Consider the following 16,114-nt stretch of genomic DNA (forward strand, 5'->3'; position numbering starts at 1 on the left):
GTGTGTGTGTTAAGGTGTAACTCTAATTGACAGTTCAGCTAAAGACCTGCTTCCCTTTGTGGCCAAAGAACAGATTAATTACAGCCAGTCATCGGCACCCAGAGAGAGAGAGAGAGGGAGGGAGAGAGAGAGAAAGAGAGAGAGAGGGAGGGCCAGAAGAGAAAGCATGGATGTGAGTGGGAAGAGGGAAACACACAAACTCAATATCAAAAACACATTCTCTCAAATGTGCTTGTTTGTGTGAATGGCCACAGAGCAGCAGAAAAAGAAGATGGAAAGACACACAGAGCGTATTCTAACCCTGCCACTGTAGGGGGCTTGTATATTCTAACCCTGCCACTGTAGGGGGCTTGTATATTCTAACCCTGTCACTGTAGGGGGGCTTGTATATTCTAACCCTGCCACTGTAGGGGGCTTGTATATTCTAACCCTGCCACTGTAGGGGGCTTGTATATTCTAACCCTGCCACTGTAGGGGGGCTTGTATATTCTAACCCTGCCACTGTAGGGGGCTTGTATATTCTAACCCTGCCACTGTAGGGGGGCTTGTATATTCTAACCCTACCACTGTAGGGGGGCTTGTATATTCTAACCCTACCACTGTAGGGGGGCTTGTATATTCTAAACCTGTCACTGAAGGGGGGCTTGTATATACTAACCCTGCCACTGTAGGGGGGCTTGTATATTCTAAACCTGTCACTGTAGGGGGGCTTGTATATTCTAACCCTACCACTGTAGGGGGGCTTGTATATTCTAACCCTACCACTGTAGGGGGGCTTGTATATTCTAACCCTGCCACTGTAGGGGGCTTGTATATTCTAACCCTGCCACTGTAGGGGGGCTTGTATATTCTAACCCTGCCACTGTAGGGGGCTTGTATATTCTAACCCTGCCACTGTAGGGGGCTTGTATATTCTAACCCTGTCACTGTAGGGGGGCTTGTATATTCTAACCCTGCCACTGTAGGGGGCTTGTATATTCTAACCCTGCCACTGTAGGGGGCTTGTATATTCTAACCCTGCCACTGTAGGGGGGCTTGTATATTCTAACCCTGCCACTGTAGGGGGCTTGTATATTCTAACCCTGCCACTGTAGGGGGGCTTGTATATTCTAACCCTACCACTGTAGGGGGGGCTTGTATATTCTAACCCTACCACTGTAGGGGGGCTTGTATATTCTAAACCTGTCACTGAAGGGGGGCTTGTATATACTAACCCTGCCACTGTAGGGGGGCTTGTATATTCTAAACCTGTCACTGTAGGGGGGCTTGTATATTCTAACCCTACCACTGTAGGGGGGCTTGTATATTCTAACCCTACCACTGTAGGGGGGCTTGTATATTCTAACCCTGCCACTGTAGGGGGCTTGTATATTCTAACCCTGCCACTGTAGGGGGGCTTGTATATTCTAACCCTGCCACTGTAGGGGGGCTTGTATATTCTAACCCTGCCACTGTAGGGGGGCTTGTATATTCTAAACCTGTCACTGTAGGGGGCTTGTATATTCTAACCCTGCCACTGTAGGGGGCTTGTATATTCTAACCCTGCCACTGTAGGGGGCTTGTATATTCTAACCCTGCCACTGTAGGGGGGCTTGTATATTCTAACCCTGACACTGTAGGGGGGCTTGTGTATTCTTACCCTCAGTGTGGATGGCAGAGACGTAGCTCCAGTTGTATCTCTTGACAATGTCCACCATGGCTCTGGCCTGCTGAGCATCCGATGGCACCACTCTCATAAAGTACTTATACAAACTCTGTTGGAGAAAACAGTACTTATAAAGTACTTATACAGATTCTGTTGGCAAGAAACAGTACTTATAAAGTACTTATACAGATTCTGTTGAAGAGAAACCGTACTTATAAAGTTCTTATACAGATTCTGTTGAAGAGAAACACAGTAGGATACTCATAAAGTACTATTAAAATAGATTTAGAATGAAGTAGATCAGAGAAAGTAGAATAGAGTCAAACAGACTAGAAAATAATTGTGTGCCTACCTTGTCACTGAGGTCCATGCTGGTAGCAGAGTAGGCGATCTGGGGTATGTTGAAGAGCTGTAGGAGGTTCTGGACCTGGATGGCCACAGAGCTGGAGCCTGGTCCTATCAGCCCGACGATGGGCTTCTTCCCCCGCATGGGGGTTGCAGCATGGTCCGCACACCTCGGCCCTCCCCTCCCATCGGCTCCTCCCCCGCCGCCCCCCCACACACTGCCTCCCCCCACCTCGGCCTCATCGGAGGACACCAGGGAGTCTCGTATGAACTCAATGCTCTGCTCCAGGGCCACAGCAGAGTGCCAGCAGGAGTCTCTTATCTCACAGCCCAGGCTGATGTTGGGGAGGATACGGGGGTCAGCGTTGATACGGTCTAGAGTGTGTAGCATGGCCTCAACACGCTGGATACCGTACTGCTCGCGCACCGAGCCGCATTTACGTTCGTGTACCTGGGGGAGGAACACACACGTCATCACACACACATATACAGCATCACTACACACACACACACACACACACACACACACACACACACACACACACACACACACACACACACACACACACACACACACTGGATAGCGTAGTGCTTACGCTACTTAATTTGATTTGATATCTTACACCTTGGGTGGATAACATACACCGTCACACAGTCTGAAATGATTGACACCCCTTGACAAAGAATAGCAAAAATGACTGTATAAAATAAACAATTCAAAAACTGAGCCATATTGTATGCTAAAACAGTTTTGGGAAATTGTGTTATTTTGTACTAATACAATTGCTCAGAGAAATATCTTGTGTTTAACAAGTAATAGTTTTCTTCTCAAAAAGGTAGGGGTCAAAATTATTGACACCCCTGTTTTAAATACCTTTAAAACCTTCCTTCACTATGCGAGGATAACAACACTGTTTTCTGAGTTGGAGAACACATTGGGAGAGATCTTAGACCAGTCCTCCAGTCAGAACCCTTTCAGATCCCTGATATCCTTTGTCTGTGCATACGGACTGTCCTCTTCAATTCAAAGACATCTGGACTGTCCTCTTCAATCCAAAGACATACGGACTGTCCTCTTCAATTCAAAGACATACGGACTGTCCTCTTCAATTCAAAGACATACGGACTGTCCTCTTCAATTCAAAGACATACGGACTGTCCTCTTCAATTCAAAGACATCTGGACTGTCCTCTTCAATCCAAAGACATACGGACTGTCCTCTTCAATTCAAAGACATACGGACTGTCCTCTTCAATTCAAAGACATACGGACTGTCCTCTTCAAATCAAAGACATACGGACTGTCCTCTTCAATTCAAAGACATACGGACTGTCCTCTTCAATTCAAAGACATCTAGACTGTCCTCTTCAATTCAAAGACATCTGGACTGTCCTCTTCAATTCAAAGACATACGGACTGTCCTCTTCAATTCAAAGACATCTGGACTGTCCTCTTCAATTCAAAGACATCTGGACTGTCCTCTTCAATTCAAAGACATCTGGACTGTCCTCTTCAATTCAAAGACATCTGGACTGTCCTCTTCAATTCAAAGACATCTGGACTGTCCTCTTCAATTCAAAGACATCTGGACTGTCCTCTTCAATTCAAAGACATCTGGACTGTCCTCTTCAATTCAAAGACATCTGGACTGTCCTCTTCAATTCAAAGACATCTGGACTGTCCTCTTCAATTCAAAGACATCTGGACTGTCCTCTTCAATTCAAAGACATCTGGACTGTCCTCTTCAATTCAAAGACATACGGACTGTCCTCTTCAATTCAAAGACATCTGGACTGTCCTCTTCAATTCAAAGACATCTGGATTGTCCTCTTCAATTCAAAGACATCTGGACTGTCCTCTTCAATTCAAAGACATCTGGACTGTCCTCTTCAATTCAAAGACATCTGGACTGTCCTCTTCAATTCAAAGACATCTGGACTGTCCTCTTCAATTCAAAGACATCTGGACTGTCCTCTTCAATTCAAAGACATCTGGACTGTCCTCTTCAATTCAAAGACATCTGGACTGTCCTCTTCAATTCAAAGACATCTGGACTGTCCTCTTCAATTCAAAGACATACGGACTGTCCTCTTCAATTCAAAGACATACGGACTGTCCTCTTCAATTCAAAGACATACGACTGTCCTCTTCAATTCAAAGACATCTGGACTGTCCTCTTCAATTCAAAGACACCTGGACTGCCTTCTTCAATTCAAACGACTGGTTTTCAATGGGTCTGGAAGCGAAGATGACCATTGTAAAATGTTGATTTTGTGGCTGATACATGGTTTCCATTGTGGATTTTGATGTGTGCTTAGGATACTCTTGCTGGAAGATTCACTTGCAGAGGCAACCAGGTTTTTGGCTAAAATGTACTCCTAGTGGGTAAAGTTCATAATGATGTTGACCAGTGGAAAATAAACAGACCCATAATACTAAATATCTAGCATCATATTTTACAGTAGGTATGGGGTTCTGTTCTGCTCATACATTCCCACTGGTGTGCAGAGCCAAACAGCTACATTTTAAAATCTTCTCCAACAAATGTAAACACCTTCTGTTTTCTAAACAGCATTGGCACTTGGATTGGAACCATTTTTTTTAGCAAAAAATATAGCTCAGTATTTAAATGATTTATTGTTTACAGTAATTTTGGCTAATCTTTATCGGGGTGCCAATCATTTCAGACCCCACTGTCCATCACACTCACACCATCTGTCATTCATGTGTACATACAAGATGTCTTAGTCTCAGAGGGTTGTACCTTGTCCGCTGTCGGCTGGTGATGGACAGAGAACAGGGCTCCTATGATGATGTCACCAGGGATGTGTGCCACGACGCGCCGCTCGTTAGCCTGGGAATCGCCAACAGTCCCACGCCACGCCCACATGGGCAGGGCCAGGATGATCCAGATCATCTCATCGGTCAGTTTGTTAACTAAGAATATGTCTTGATGATGTGTCTTGATGATGTGTCTTGATGATGTCCAGTTTGATCAAGAACTATTACGCTTCATAAGAGTAAAGTTCCTCTCCATATTGGGGAGTGGTGGCAAGCCAAACAAACCACACAAAGAAACTCTTCCTCCTCCTGCTGCAGAGGTCAAGGAAAGGCCATTGCCACGTTAACAATAATAAGTGCCAGTGAGAAGCAGTGTATCCTGGGAAATACTTTTGAATCCTTCTGGTCGAAAGCGAACTCCACTCTGGTTGGTTGAGGAATATCGTCTTCTATGGTGAAGCAGTGGTCTCCATGGTAACAGGTAACAGACAGGTAAAGGGGCGGGTCGTTACCTGTAAACAGAGGTAGTGGGGGGTCAGGGTCTGAATGCGGCAGGGGGAAATCAGTCCTTTATAGTGGCTTACTTTGCTGTTTTCACATCAATCTGTTATCTAACTGTGACACATCAGGGAGCAGGGAAGGCTGTCAGAGAGGAGTGAGAACAATAACATACAACACCAGACCAAGCCTCAGAGCACAGGAACCATACCCAGTGAAAACCTATCCAAACAGCCTCATACTCTCCCATGAATCCTACCAGTTTCACACCATTGCCTCGTCAGAATATCACTAGAAGTTGCATGATTGAGGCCTTGTGTAGTTTTTCAAAGGTCCAATTCACAAAACGCTCATGATAAACAACACAGTCCCTCTACCTAATGTCATAAACTATAACTAAAACTTGTTTGTATTTTAAGCAAACATACTGAACAAAAATATAAACGCAACATGTAAAGTGTTGGTCCCATGTTTCATGAGCGGAAATAAAAGATCCCAGAAATTTTTCAGACGCACAAAAAGCTTATTTCTCTACAATTTTGTGCACAAATTTGTTTACATCCCTGTTAATTAGTACACAGGTGCACTTTTGTGCTTGGCGACAATAAAAAGCCACTCTAAAATGTCCAGTTTTGTCACACAACACAATGCCACAGATGTCTCAAGTTTTGAGGGAGCGTGCAAATGGCATGCTGACTGCAGGAATGTCCACCAGAGCTATTCATTTCTCTACCATAAGCCGCCTCCAACATCGTTTTAGAGAATGCCTCACAACCGCAAACCACATCAGCCCAGGACCTCCACATCCAACTGGCCTCACAACACCTTAGACCACGTGTAACCACGCCAACCCAGGACCTCCAAGTCCGGCTTCTTCACCTGCGGGATCATCTGAGACCAGCCACCCGGACAGCTGATGAAACTGAGGAGTATTTCTGTCTGTAATAAAGCCATTTTGTGGGGAAAAACTCATTCTGATTGACTGGTTCCCCAATGGATAGGCCTGGCTCCCAAGTGGGTGGTCCTATGCCCTCCCAGGCCCACCCATGGCTGCGCCTCTGCTCAGTAATGTGAAATCCATAGATTAGGGCATCATGAATTTATTTAAATTAACTGATTTCCTTCCCATGAACTGTAACTCAGTAAAATAGTTGAAATTGTTGCATTTATAATTTTGTTCAGTACATATTCAAGCTCACCTCAACTACGCATAACCACATGTCAACCACAGGTTCAACATATTTCAAGGGGCGGGAAGCACGGTACACAGAATAGTTTTTTAGGGGATGGGTCCAGCGTAAACGCTTGAACTTTTTGATGTTTATGCAAAAAAGACTTGATCAAGGTCGTCGGAATGTTGGCAGAGTGGCCCAACAGCTCGAGCAGTAGGGGGGAAACGATTGGGTCAAGGGATGTAATTAATATGACAGCATCATTACAGCGCCGTAAACTGGAGAGCTGCTCGCGCTGGGTCCATTCTGCTGCACCGACCTCTTCCTCAGAGCTATTCATCCTGCAGCCCGCGAGACTGATTTATTATGGTACAGACTCCTCCACCACCATCTCTCTCTCTCCCTCTCTCTCCTCTCCCTCTCCTCTCCTCTCTCTCTCCCTCTCTATCTCTCCTCCTCTCTCCCCCTCTCTCTATCCTCCTCTCCTCTCTCTCTCTCTCCCTCTCTATCTCTCCTCCTCTCTCCCCCTCTCTCTATCCTCCTCTCTCCCCCTCTCTCTCTCTCCCTCTCTCTCCTCTCATCTCCTCTCTCTCTCTCTCTCCTCCTCTCTCTCCCTCTCTCTCTCCCTCTCTCTCTTCTCTCATCTCCTCTCTCTCTCTCTCTATCTCTCCTTCTCTCTCTTTTTGTCTCTCTCCCTCTCCCCCCCCCCCTCTCTCAATTCAATTCAATTGACTTTATTGACATGGCAAGTTCATTATTACTTACATTGTCAAAGTATACATATCGAAAAATAAAAATATACATTTATATATAAAATATTTATATATAAATAAATGGTGGGAACAACAGCAATAATAATAGTAGTAGTGGACATGTGATTACCATTAACAACAACTACAACAACAATATTCATGAGAACAACAATACATTAAAGCAATGGCAGTAGACCAGTGTCAACATGACTGAGAAGACACATGACATGGTACAAGACAAAACAAGATGGGAAATATTATCGACATTACTTTGCACTTTTCACTGGCTTTCCCTCAGGTTGTGGCAGGAGGACACATATTTGGCTGCCAAAACTGCACATTTTGGCTTTTCACCTAATAAATATTAGATTTTTTCTTCATCTTTTATAGTTTCAAATTCTTTGTATTGAATTATAATTTTGGGAAAGAAATATTCTCTTAGGTCTGAGTATTTGTCACAGTGTAATAGGAAATGGAGCTCAGTCTCTACCTCTCCCCTGGAGCAGAGTGAACACAGCCTGTCCTCTCTGGGCAGCCAGGTTTCTCTGTGACGACCGGTCTCTATAGCCAGACTGTGCTCACTGAGTCTGTACCTAGTCAATGTTTTCCTCAGTTTTCTATCAGTCACAGTGGTCAGATAGTCTGCCACCATGTACTGTCTGTTAAGAGCCAAAAAGCATTGAAGTTTACTTTGAGTTTTTGTTGTGTCTTTCCAATAGGTGATATATATATTTTTTTGTTTTGTGATGATTTGGTTGGGCCAGAGTGCTGTCCTGAGGCTCTATGGGGTTGGTTTGGGTTGGTGAAGGGGACTGGCTGAGGGGTCTCTTCTCTTGTTTCATCTCTTGACATTGTAGAGCTGTGTGATGGAATGTTTTGGGGTCACTTGTTTTTAGATGTTTCTCAAATTTGATGGCTCTTTTTTCTATTCGAATGAGGAGGGGGTATTGGCCCAATTCTGCTCTACATGCATTATTTTGAGTTTTTCTTTGCACATGCAATACAGTCTTGCAAAACTCTGCATGCAGTATTTCGATTGGATGTTTGTCCCATTTGGTAAATTCATTATTAGAGATTGGACCCCATACTTCACTGCCATATAGAGCAATTGGTTCTATAACTGATTGAAACATTTTGAGACAGATTCTAATTGGAATTTCGATTTTGATGTTCCTTTTAATGGCATAGAATGCTCTTCTTGCTTTGTCTCTCAGCTCTTTCACAACCATGTGAAAGCTACCTGTGTTGCTGATATTTAGTCCTAGATATGTGTAGTCTTTGGTGTGTTCTAATAGAACTGTGTCCAAATAGAATTTATATTTGTCATCCTTATTTCCGGTCCTTTTTTTGGAATATCATTATTTTTGTGTTTTTTTTTAGGTAAACTGTCAGAGCCCAGGTCTGACAGAACCTGTGCAGACGATCTAGGTGCTGCTGTAACCCCTCTTTAGTGGGAGACAGCAGCACCAGGTCATCTGCGTACAGCAGACACTTGATTCAGTGTTGTGTAGGGTGATACCAGGTGCTGACGATTCTTCTAATGTTTTTGCCAATTCATTTATGTAGATGTTAAATAGTGTTGGACTTATTGCGCAGCCCTGTTTCACTCCCCGTCCCTGAGAGAAGAAGTCTGTTTGCTTGATGCCAATTTTAGCCACACATTTGTTGTTAGTGTACATTGATTTAGTAAAATCATATGTTTTCCCTCCAATACCACTTTCTATTAGTTTATAAAAAAGACCCTCGTGCCAAATTGAATCAAATGCTTCCTTGAAATCTACAAAAAAACGAGTAGATTTTGCCTTTGTTTTGGTTGACTTGTTTATCAATTAGAGTGTGGAGGGTGTAAATGTGGTCTGTTGTACGATCATTTTTTAGAAATCCAATCTGGCTTCTGCTTAGGACGTTGTGTTCGTCAAGGAAATGATGTAGTCTGCTATTTATAATACTGCAGAGAATTTTTCCCAAGTTGCGGTTAACGCAAATTCCTCTGTAATTATTTGGCTCAAATTTGTCTCCATTTTTATAGATTGGTGTGATCAATCCCTTGTTCCAAATATCGTGGAAAATACCTGCAGTGAGGATAATGTTGAAGAGTTTGAGTATAGCCAATTTGAATTTGTGGTCTGTATATTTGATCATTTCATTTAAAATACCATCAGCACCACAGGCCTTTTTGGGTTGGAGAGTGCATAGTTTTTCCAATAATTCTTCTTCTGTAATTGGGGTATCCACAGGATTCTGATGGTCTTTGACTGCTGATTCAAGGATTTGTCATTTTTCTTGTATATCTTTTTGTTCTGGGCTCTTTGTTATATTGCTGTAGAGGTTTGCAAAGTGATTTCTCCACACATCCCCATTTTGGATAGCCAATTCCTCATGATGAGGTTTGTTTAATTTATTTCAATTCTCCCAGAAGTGGTTTGATTCTCTGGATTCCTCAATTCCATCCAGCTGATTTCTAATGTGCTGTTCCTTTTTTGTTCTTAGGGTGTGTTTGTATTGCTTCAGTGTTTCCCCATATTGAAGGCGTATATTTTTGTTGTCTGGTTCTCTGTGATTTTGATTAGATATATTTCTCAATGACTTTCTTCGATTTCTGGTTTGCTCTTACGTATGCTTCTTTAGATTAGGAGGAGGCTAATTTGTCAAATATAAAGTTTATGTTCCAAACGGCCAAATTTACACCTTCATTGCTGTAGGAGAATGTTAATTCTAAAAAGTTGTCTAGGCGAGATTGTATTTTTTGCTACTAATTGCTTTTTGGTAGATGTCTGTACTGTTTGCACTCCATCTCTCTCTCTCTCTTTCTCTCGCGTGCTCTCTGCGGGCGGTATTGCATACCCGTCGCTCTGTTTGTACTTTATTACGGAACCGAATGAATTCCCCCTATATCCCATTCACAGAAACATATATCTTATCAATTAGGCATGCATGTTTATCAGAGGACACTGCGCTTCTCTCACACCAGTAGAAATTGACAGGCTAGGCTACCACATTCAACACACCACGGTTAACGCTTTAAATAAACCCCGTTAATACACCGGATGGACAATCAACAGTCTGGGAGATTGAAATTGCTCGCAGATGTTGTCATTGATTAGTTGAGTAAACAGAGCGGGAGATGATAGCATGATTTTCACATGATGAGCCTGTGCCCATAAAATGACTTATAGGATATCTGTGCCTGTGTAGCCTATATGAATGCCCCTGTGAAGTCTGCCAATGGGAATGTGCTCCAAGCAGGGGCAGACTGGCCCAAAATGCCAGATTGGCTGGTCCATTTTTAGCCCAGTGGGCCTGTAACTTTTTTTCTTCAAATGTTTTATTATCTGGCTAATAATGGTGGCATTATGGAAACAAATGGGTCGGTGTGTTGGAAAAGGCAGGGCCTTTCTTGTCCCATTCCGCTCCTGGCTCCATGGTTAACAATGTCAAATAACAAGACGTGGCGATGGTCTGTATGTCTGTCTCATAGCCTGTGTAAACGGGACGGATGTGGTAGCTGCATGCGCTTGCCCTTCGGAGCTGTCCGCGGTGCTGAAATTGAACCATAACAGTCGTCGCGCGCGCCACCGTTTACCCACTCAACCATTGCAGAGAAGAGAGTTCTGTAACTTGTATCTTTCTCTTGACAATGTTAAACTAAATCCTCACCGTTCAGACAGACTTAAAGACAGGAGTGCAAGAAGGCTGTCTGCTACACGGAATTATGTCAGAGAGAGAACAGAAAGTCTGTAGCATTTGGGGGAGGGGTACCAATAACCAACCCCGGTAACGTTGGCAGGAGCTTTTAACGAGCAATTAATGCAAAAACATGACAGAGACATAATCTGAAATGAGTATTAGCCTTGTCTGACGTCAACCAAAATCATGTCTCTCCATTCCATATGAAGTCAACATAGTGTATGTAGGCTATCTGCTGTGTCTCACTGTTGCATCCACAGGCTGAACGCGCAGTTACGTTAAATCCAAATATATACACAGAGAGCCTTACCGTGTCAATCTGACCCTGGGGCTCGTATCATCACATGTAGCCTACGACCTCGTTAATCGTTCGACGGGATAACGACAGAACCAGCACCGGCTGCTCGCGACCAAGGCCACAGCTCGAGCTCATCTCGTCTTCATGTCACGCACAAACTCTGCCGGTGCTATGTCTGCTCACGCATCGCGCGCCAAACCCCCTCTTCTGTTCTCTGCGCTGGTCTCTCAATCCCCCTCTCTCTATCTCCTCTCAGCCAGTCTGTCTCGCGACGGGGCAGCGTTATCTGACCGCTCTCTATATCCTCACACTGTGCTGAGGAGTGACTGTCATATGTGTTTGTCTGTCTGACACAACTACACTCAGGGAGAACTGCGGTTGGTGCTTGTGTTTTTTGTTTGGGTAATTTCCTGCTGCGCCTGCCGCTTTCAGACCGCAAGGTGACTGCCTCGTGTCATTCGAAGCTCCGCTCAGCGCGCGTCTTATCCTCCAGTAAAAGTCTGGTTTGGTGCCTTTGAGTTTCTCTATTCTAGTGTTTGTGAATGAATCCCAGCATTGAACCAGTGACACTAGGCTAGATCACCAAACACACTGATCACCAGATCACACAACACACACACAGTGACTAACAGTGTGTGTGTGTGTGTGTGTGTGTGTGTGTGTGTGTGTGTGTGTGTGTGTGTGTGTGTGTGTGTCCCCTCTCAAAAGGAGAATGTCAAGTCTACCACCCCGTGGCCATCCTGAGACATATTGATGGAATGAGCATCTGGGTGTGTTCATTGATCAATGACACTGTCACTCATCTCTCTCTCTCTCTCACACACACACACACACACACAGACACAGACACAGACACAGACACAGACATAAGGCTGGTCTCAGTAACACAAACAGCAGTCTAAATCATTAGTACTGTCATCAGCAGGCGGGAACAATACACAGAGTTAGGCTATATTAATATTAGAGAGTATAATAGCCTATCACAAAGCTAGAAGCTAGAAGCTTTGTTGCAGGCAGTCAACATATGCTTTGGTGCTAAAATGTTCCTGATATCATATTATATTTCCAACTAATAGAATGCAGTCCACGAGAGGACAGTTTTGTGTTATAAACACTAATTCCAGGATGCCACAAATATCTCGGGAATCAGATGAGATCAACCGGGCTTTGACACAATTGCCAATGATGCACGAGTAAACAGCCGCCAGCCCGCCTCTCACCGTGAAAACACACTCATCTAACATGTTCATCGTTCGTTTAGGAACAAAATAATACAACTCAACAGTATCCTATCAATGTAAAAGCCTAAATTTGATATTGAAAATGTATTACTTTGCATTTTTAACCCAATGCTTTTTACAGAAACATAAATACAATTGACTGCTCTGTTGTTTTTCCTGAATGTTAGACTCATCCAAAAGTTATATGGGAAAAGCTATTTGAATAGGCCTACCTGAACTAGGCCACGGTGCATGTCTTGGAGAAACCCCACTCTTCACGCACTGATCGGAGCATCATGGTTGTGATTATACCACTTTTTCATCCTAGCAACGACGGAATCCCTAGTCTTTGTTCCCATGCTCTTCGCTCGCTCTCTGTCTGTAGCCCTCACACTGCACGGCTCCCACCGATCTGACACGTTCTGCTCGTCTCTCCCTCTCTCTCTCTTTCTCTCTACCTGTATCTCACTCTGTGTTTCACTCAGCACTCTGTGTGCTCTCTCTCTTCAATGTGTATAGGCTAAGTGTTTTTGTGTGAATAGATAGTTGGATGGATGGATGGATGGGCGGATACAGATTCAGGGGGAGTCTTTAGGGGCTTGGTTATAAACAAGGCCAGGATTAAATCGCCAGCCAAATGCAAGAGGGATTAGAAGACCATTAAAAGCAAACAAAGAATTTAAAGCAGAAATACACACTAAATACACACTAAATAGCAACGTCTAGAGGGAGCCTACACACACAAACACACACATGGCGGACTGGATAGGTCGCACATGTCACGCCTGACCTTAGAGATCCTTTAAATTCTATATTTGGTAGGTCAGGGTGTGACTAGGGTGGGAAATCTATGTTTGTATTTCTTTGTTAGCCGAGTATGGTTCCCAATCAGAGGCAGCTGTCTATCGTTGTCTCTGATTGGGGATCATACTTAGGCAGCCCTTTTTCCCACCTTCAGTTGTGGGATCTTGTCTTTGTTTGTTGCATGTGTTGCACTCCTAGCTTTACGTTCGTTGAGTTGTTTAATGTTTTTGGTGGAACATTTCAAATGAAAGAAAATGTACACCTCCCACGCTGCACCTTGGTCTTCATGTAACGACGAGCCTTACACCTACCACGCTGCACCTTGGTCTTCATGTAACGACAAGCCTTACACCTCCCACGCTGCACCTTGGTCTTCATGTAACGACGAGCCTTACACCTCCCACGCTGCACCTTGGTCTTCATGTAACGACGAGCCTTACACCTCCCACGCTGCACCTTGGTCTTCATGTAACGACGAGCCTTACACCTCCCACGCTGCACCTTGGTCTTCATGTAACGACAAGCCTTACGCCTCCCACGCTGCACCTTGGTCTTCATGTAACGACGAGCCTTACACCTCCCACGCTGCACCTTGGTCTTCATGTAACGACAAGCCTTACACCTCCCACGCTGCACCTTGGTCTTCATGTAACGACGAGCCTTACACCTCCCACGCTGCACCTTGGTCTTCATGTAACGACGGGCCTTACACTTACCACGCTGCACCTTGGTCTTCATGTAACGACAAGCCTTACACCTACCACGCTGCACCTTGGTCTTCATGTAACGACGAGCCTTACGCCTCCCACGCTGCACCTTGGTCTTCATGTAACGACGAGCCTTACGCCTCCCACGCTGCACCTTGGTCTTCATGTAACGACGAGCCTTACACCTCCCACGCTGCACCTTGGTCTTCATGTAACGACGAGCCTTACACCTCCCACGCTGCACCTTGGTCTTCATGTAACGACGAGCCTTACGCCTCCCACGCTGCACCTTGGTCTTCATGTAACGACGAGCCTTACGCCTCCCACGCTGCACCTTGGTCTTCATGTAACGACGAGCCTTACGCCTCCCACGCTGCACCTTGGTCTTCATGTAACGACGAGCCTTACGCCTCCCACGCTGCACCTTGGTCTTCATGTAACGACGAGCCTTACGCCTCCCACGCTGCACCTTGGTCTTCATGTAACGACGAGCCTTACGCCTCCCACGCTGCACCTTGGTCTTCATGTAACGACGAGCCTTACACCTCCCACGCTGCACCTTGGTCTTCATGTAACGACGAGCCTTACACCTCCCACGCTGCACCTTGGTCTTCATGTAACGACGAGCCTTACGCCTCCCACGCTGCACCTTGGTCTTCATGTAACGACGAGCCTTACGCCTCCCACGCTGCACCTTGGTCTTCATGTAACGACGAGCCTTACGCCTCCCACGCTGCACCTTGGTCTTCATGTAACGACGAGCCTTACGCCTCCCACGCTGCACCTTGGTCTTCATGTAACGACGAGCCTTACGCCTCCCACGCTGCACCTTGGTCTTCATGTAACGACGAGCCTTACACCTCCCACGCTGCACCTTGGTCTTCATGTAACGACGAGCCTTACACCTCCCACGCTGCACCTTGGTCTTCATGTAACGATGAGCCTTACACCTCCCACGCTGCACCTTGGTCTTCATGTAACGACGAGCCTTACACCTCCCACGCTGCACCTTGGTCTTCATGTAACGACGAGCCTTACACCTCCCACGCTGCACCTTGGTCTACATGTAACGACGACCCTTTCACCTCCCACGCTGCACCTTGGTCTTCATGTAACGACAAGCCTTACACCTCCCACGCTGCACCTTGGGCTTCATGTAACGACGAGCCTTACACCTCCCACGCTGCACCTTGGTCTTCATGTAACGACGAGCCTTACACCTCCCACGCTGCACCTTGGTCTTCATGTAACGACGAGCCTTACGCCTCCCACGCTGCACCTTGCTCTTCATGTAACAACGAGCCTTACGCCTCCCACGCTGCACCTTGGTCTTCATGTAACGACGAGCCTTACACCTCCCACGCTGCACCTTGGTCTTCATGTAACGACGAGCCTTACACCTCCCACGCTGCACCTTGGTCTGCACCTTGGTCTTCATGTAACGACGAGCCTTACGCCTCCCACGCTGCACCTTGGTCTTCATGTAACGACGAGCCTTACACCTCCCACGCTGCACCTTGGTCTTCATGTAACGACGAGCCTTACACCTCCCACGCTGCACCTTGGTCTTCATGTAACGACGAGCCTTACACCTCCCACGCTGCACCTTGGTCTTCATGTAACGACGAGCCTTACACCTCCCACGCTGCACCTTGGTCTTCATGTAACGACGAGCCTTACACCTCCCACGCTGCACCTTGGTCTTCATGTAACGACGAGCCTTACACCTCCCACGCTGCACCTTGGTCTTCATGTAACGACGAGCCTTACACCTCCCACGCTGCACCTTGGTCTTCATGTAACGACGAGCCTTACACCTCCCACGCTGCACCTTGGTCTTCATGTAACGACGAGCCTTACACCTCCCACGCTGCACCTTGGTCTTCATGTAACGACAAGCCTTACACCTCCCACGCTGCACCTTGGTCTTCATGTAACGACGAGCCTTACACCTCCCACGCTGCACCTTGGTCTTCATGTAACGACAAGCCTTACACCTCCCACGCTGCACCTTGGTCTTCATGTAACGACGAGCCTTACGCCTCCCACGCTGCACCTTGGTCTTCATGTAACGACAAGCCTTACACCTCCCACGCTGCACCTTGGTCTTCATGTAACGACAAGCCTTACACCTCCCACGCTGCACCTTGGTCTTCATGTAACGACGAGCCTTACACCTCCCACGCTGCACCTTGGTCTTCATGT

The 16,114-nt window shown here is 45.8% G+C and overlaps 1 protein-coding gene across 1 annotated transcript in view; it reads right to left on the minus strand.

Annotated features, from left to right (window-relative positions):
• The window catches only part of grm5b (glutamate metabotropic receptor 5b), a 134,347-nt gene extending 121,409 nt beyond the window's left edge, over positions 1 to 12,938 (minus strand). The window contains exons 1-4 of the mRNA XM_090223949.1: positions 12,632 to 12,938; positions 4,755 to 5,283; positions 1,998 to 2,441; positions 1,640 to 1,754 (exon numbers count right to left, since the gene is read on the minus strand). Of these exons, the coding sequence (XP_090080075.1) occupies positions 1,640 to 1,754; positions 1,998 to 2,441; positions 4,755 to 4,907 (712 nt within the window). The 5' untranslated portion in view covers positions 4,908 to 5,283; positions 12,632 to 12,938. The remainder of the gene's footprint in view (positions 1 to 1,639; positions 1,755 to 1,997; positions 2,442 to 4,754; positions 5,284 to 12,631) is intronic.
• Positions 12,939 to 16,114: the final 3,176 nt, after the last annotated feature.

This window comes from Oncorhynchus mykiss, chromosome 27, assembly GCF_057628025.1.
Source record: "Oncorhynchus mykiss isolate SJ-2025 chromosome 27, ASM5762802v1, whole genome shotgun sequence".
Lineage (NCBI taxonomy): Eukaryota > Metazoa > Chordata > Actinopteri > Salmoniformes > Salmonidae > Oncorhynchus > Oncorhynchus mykiss.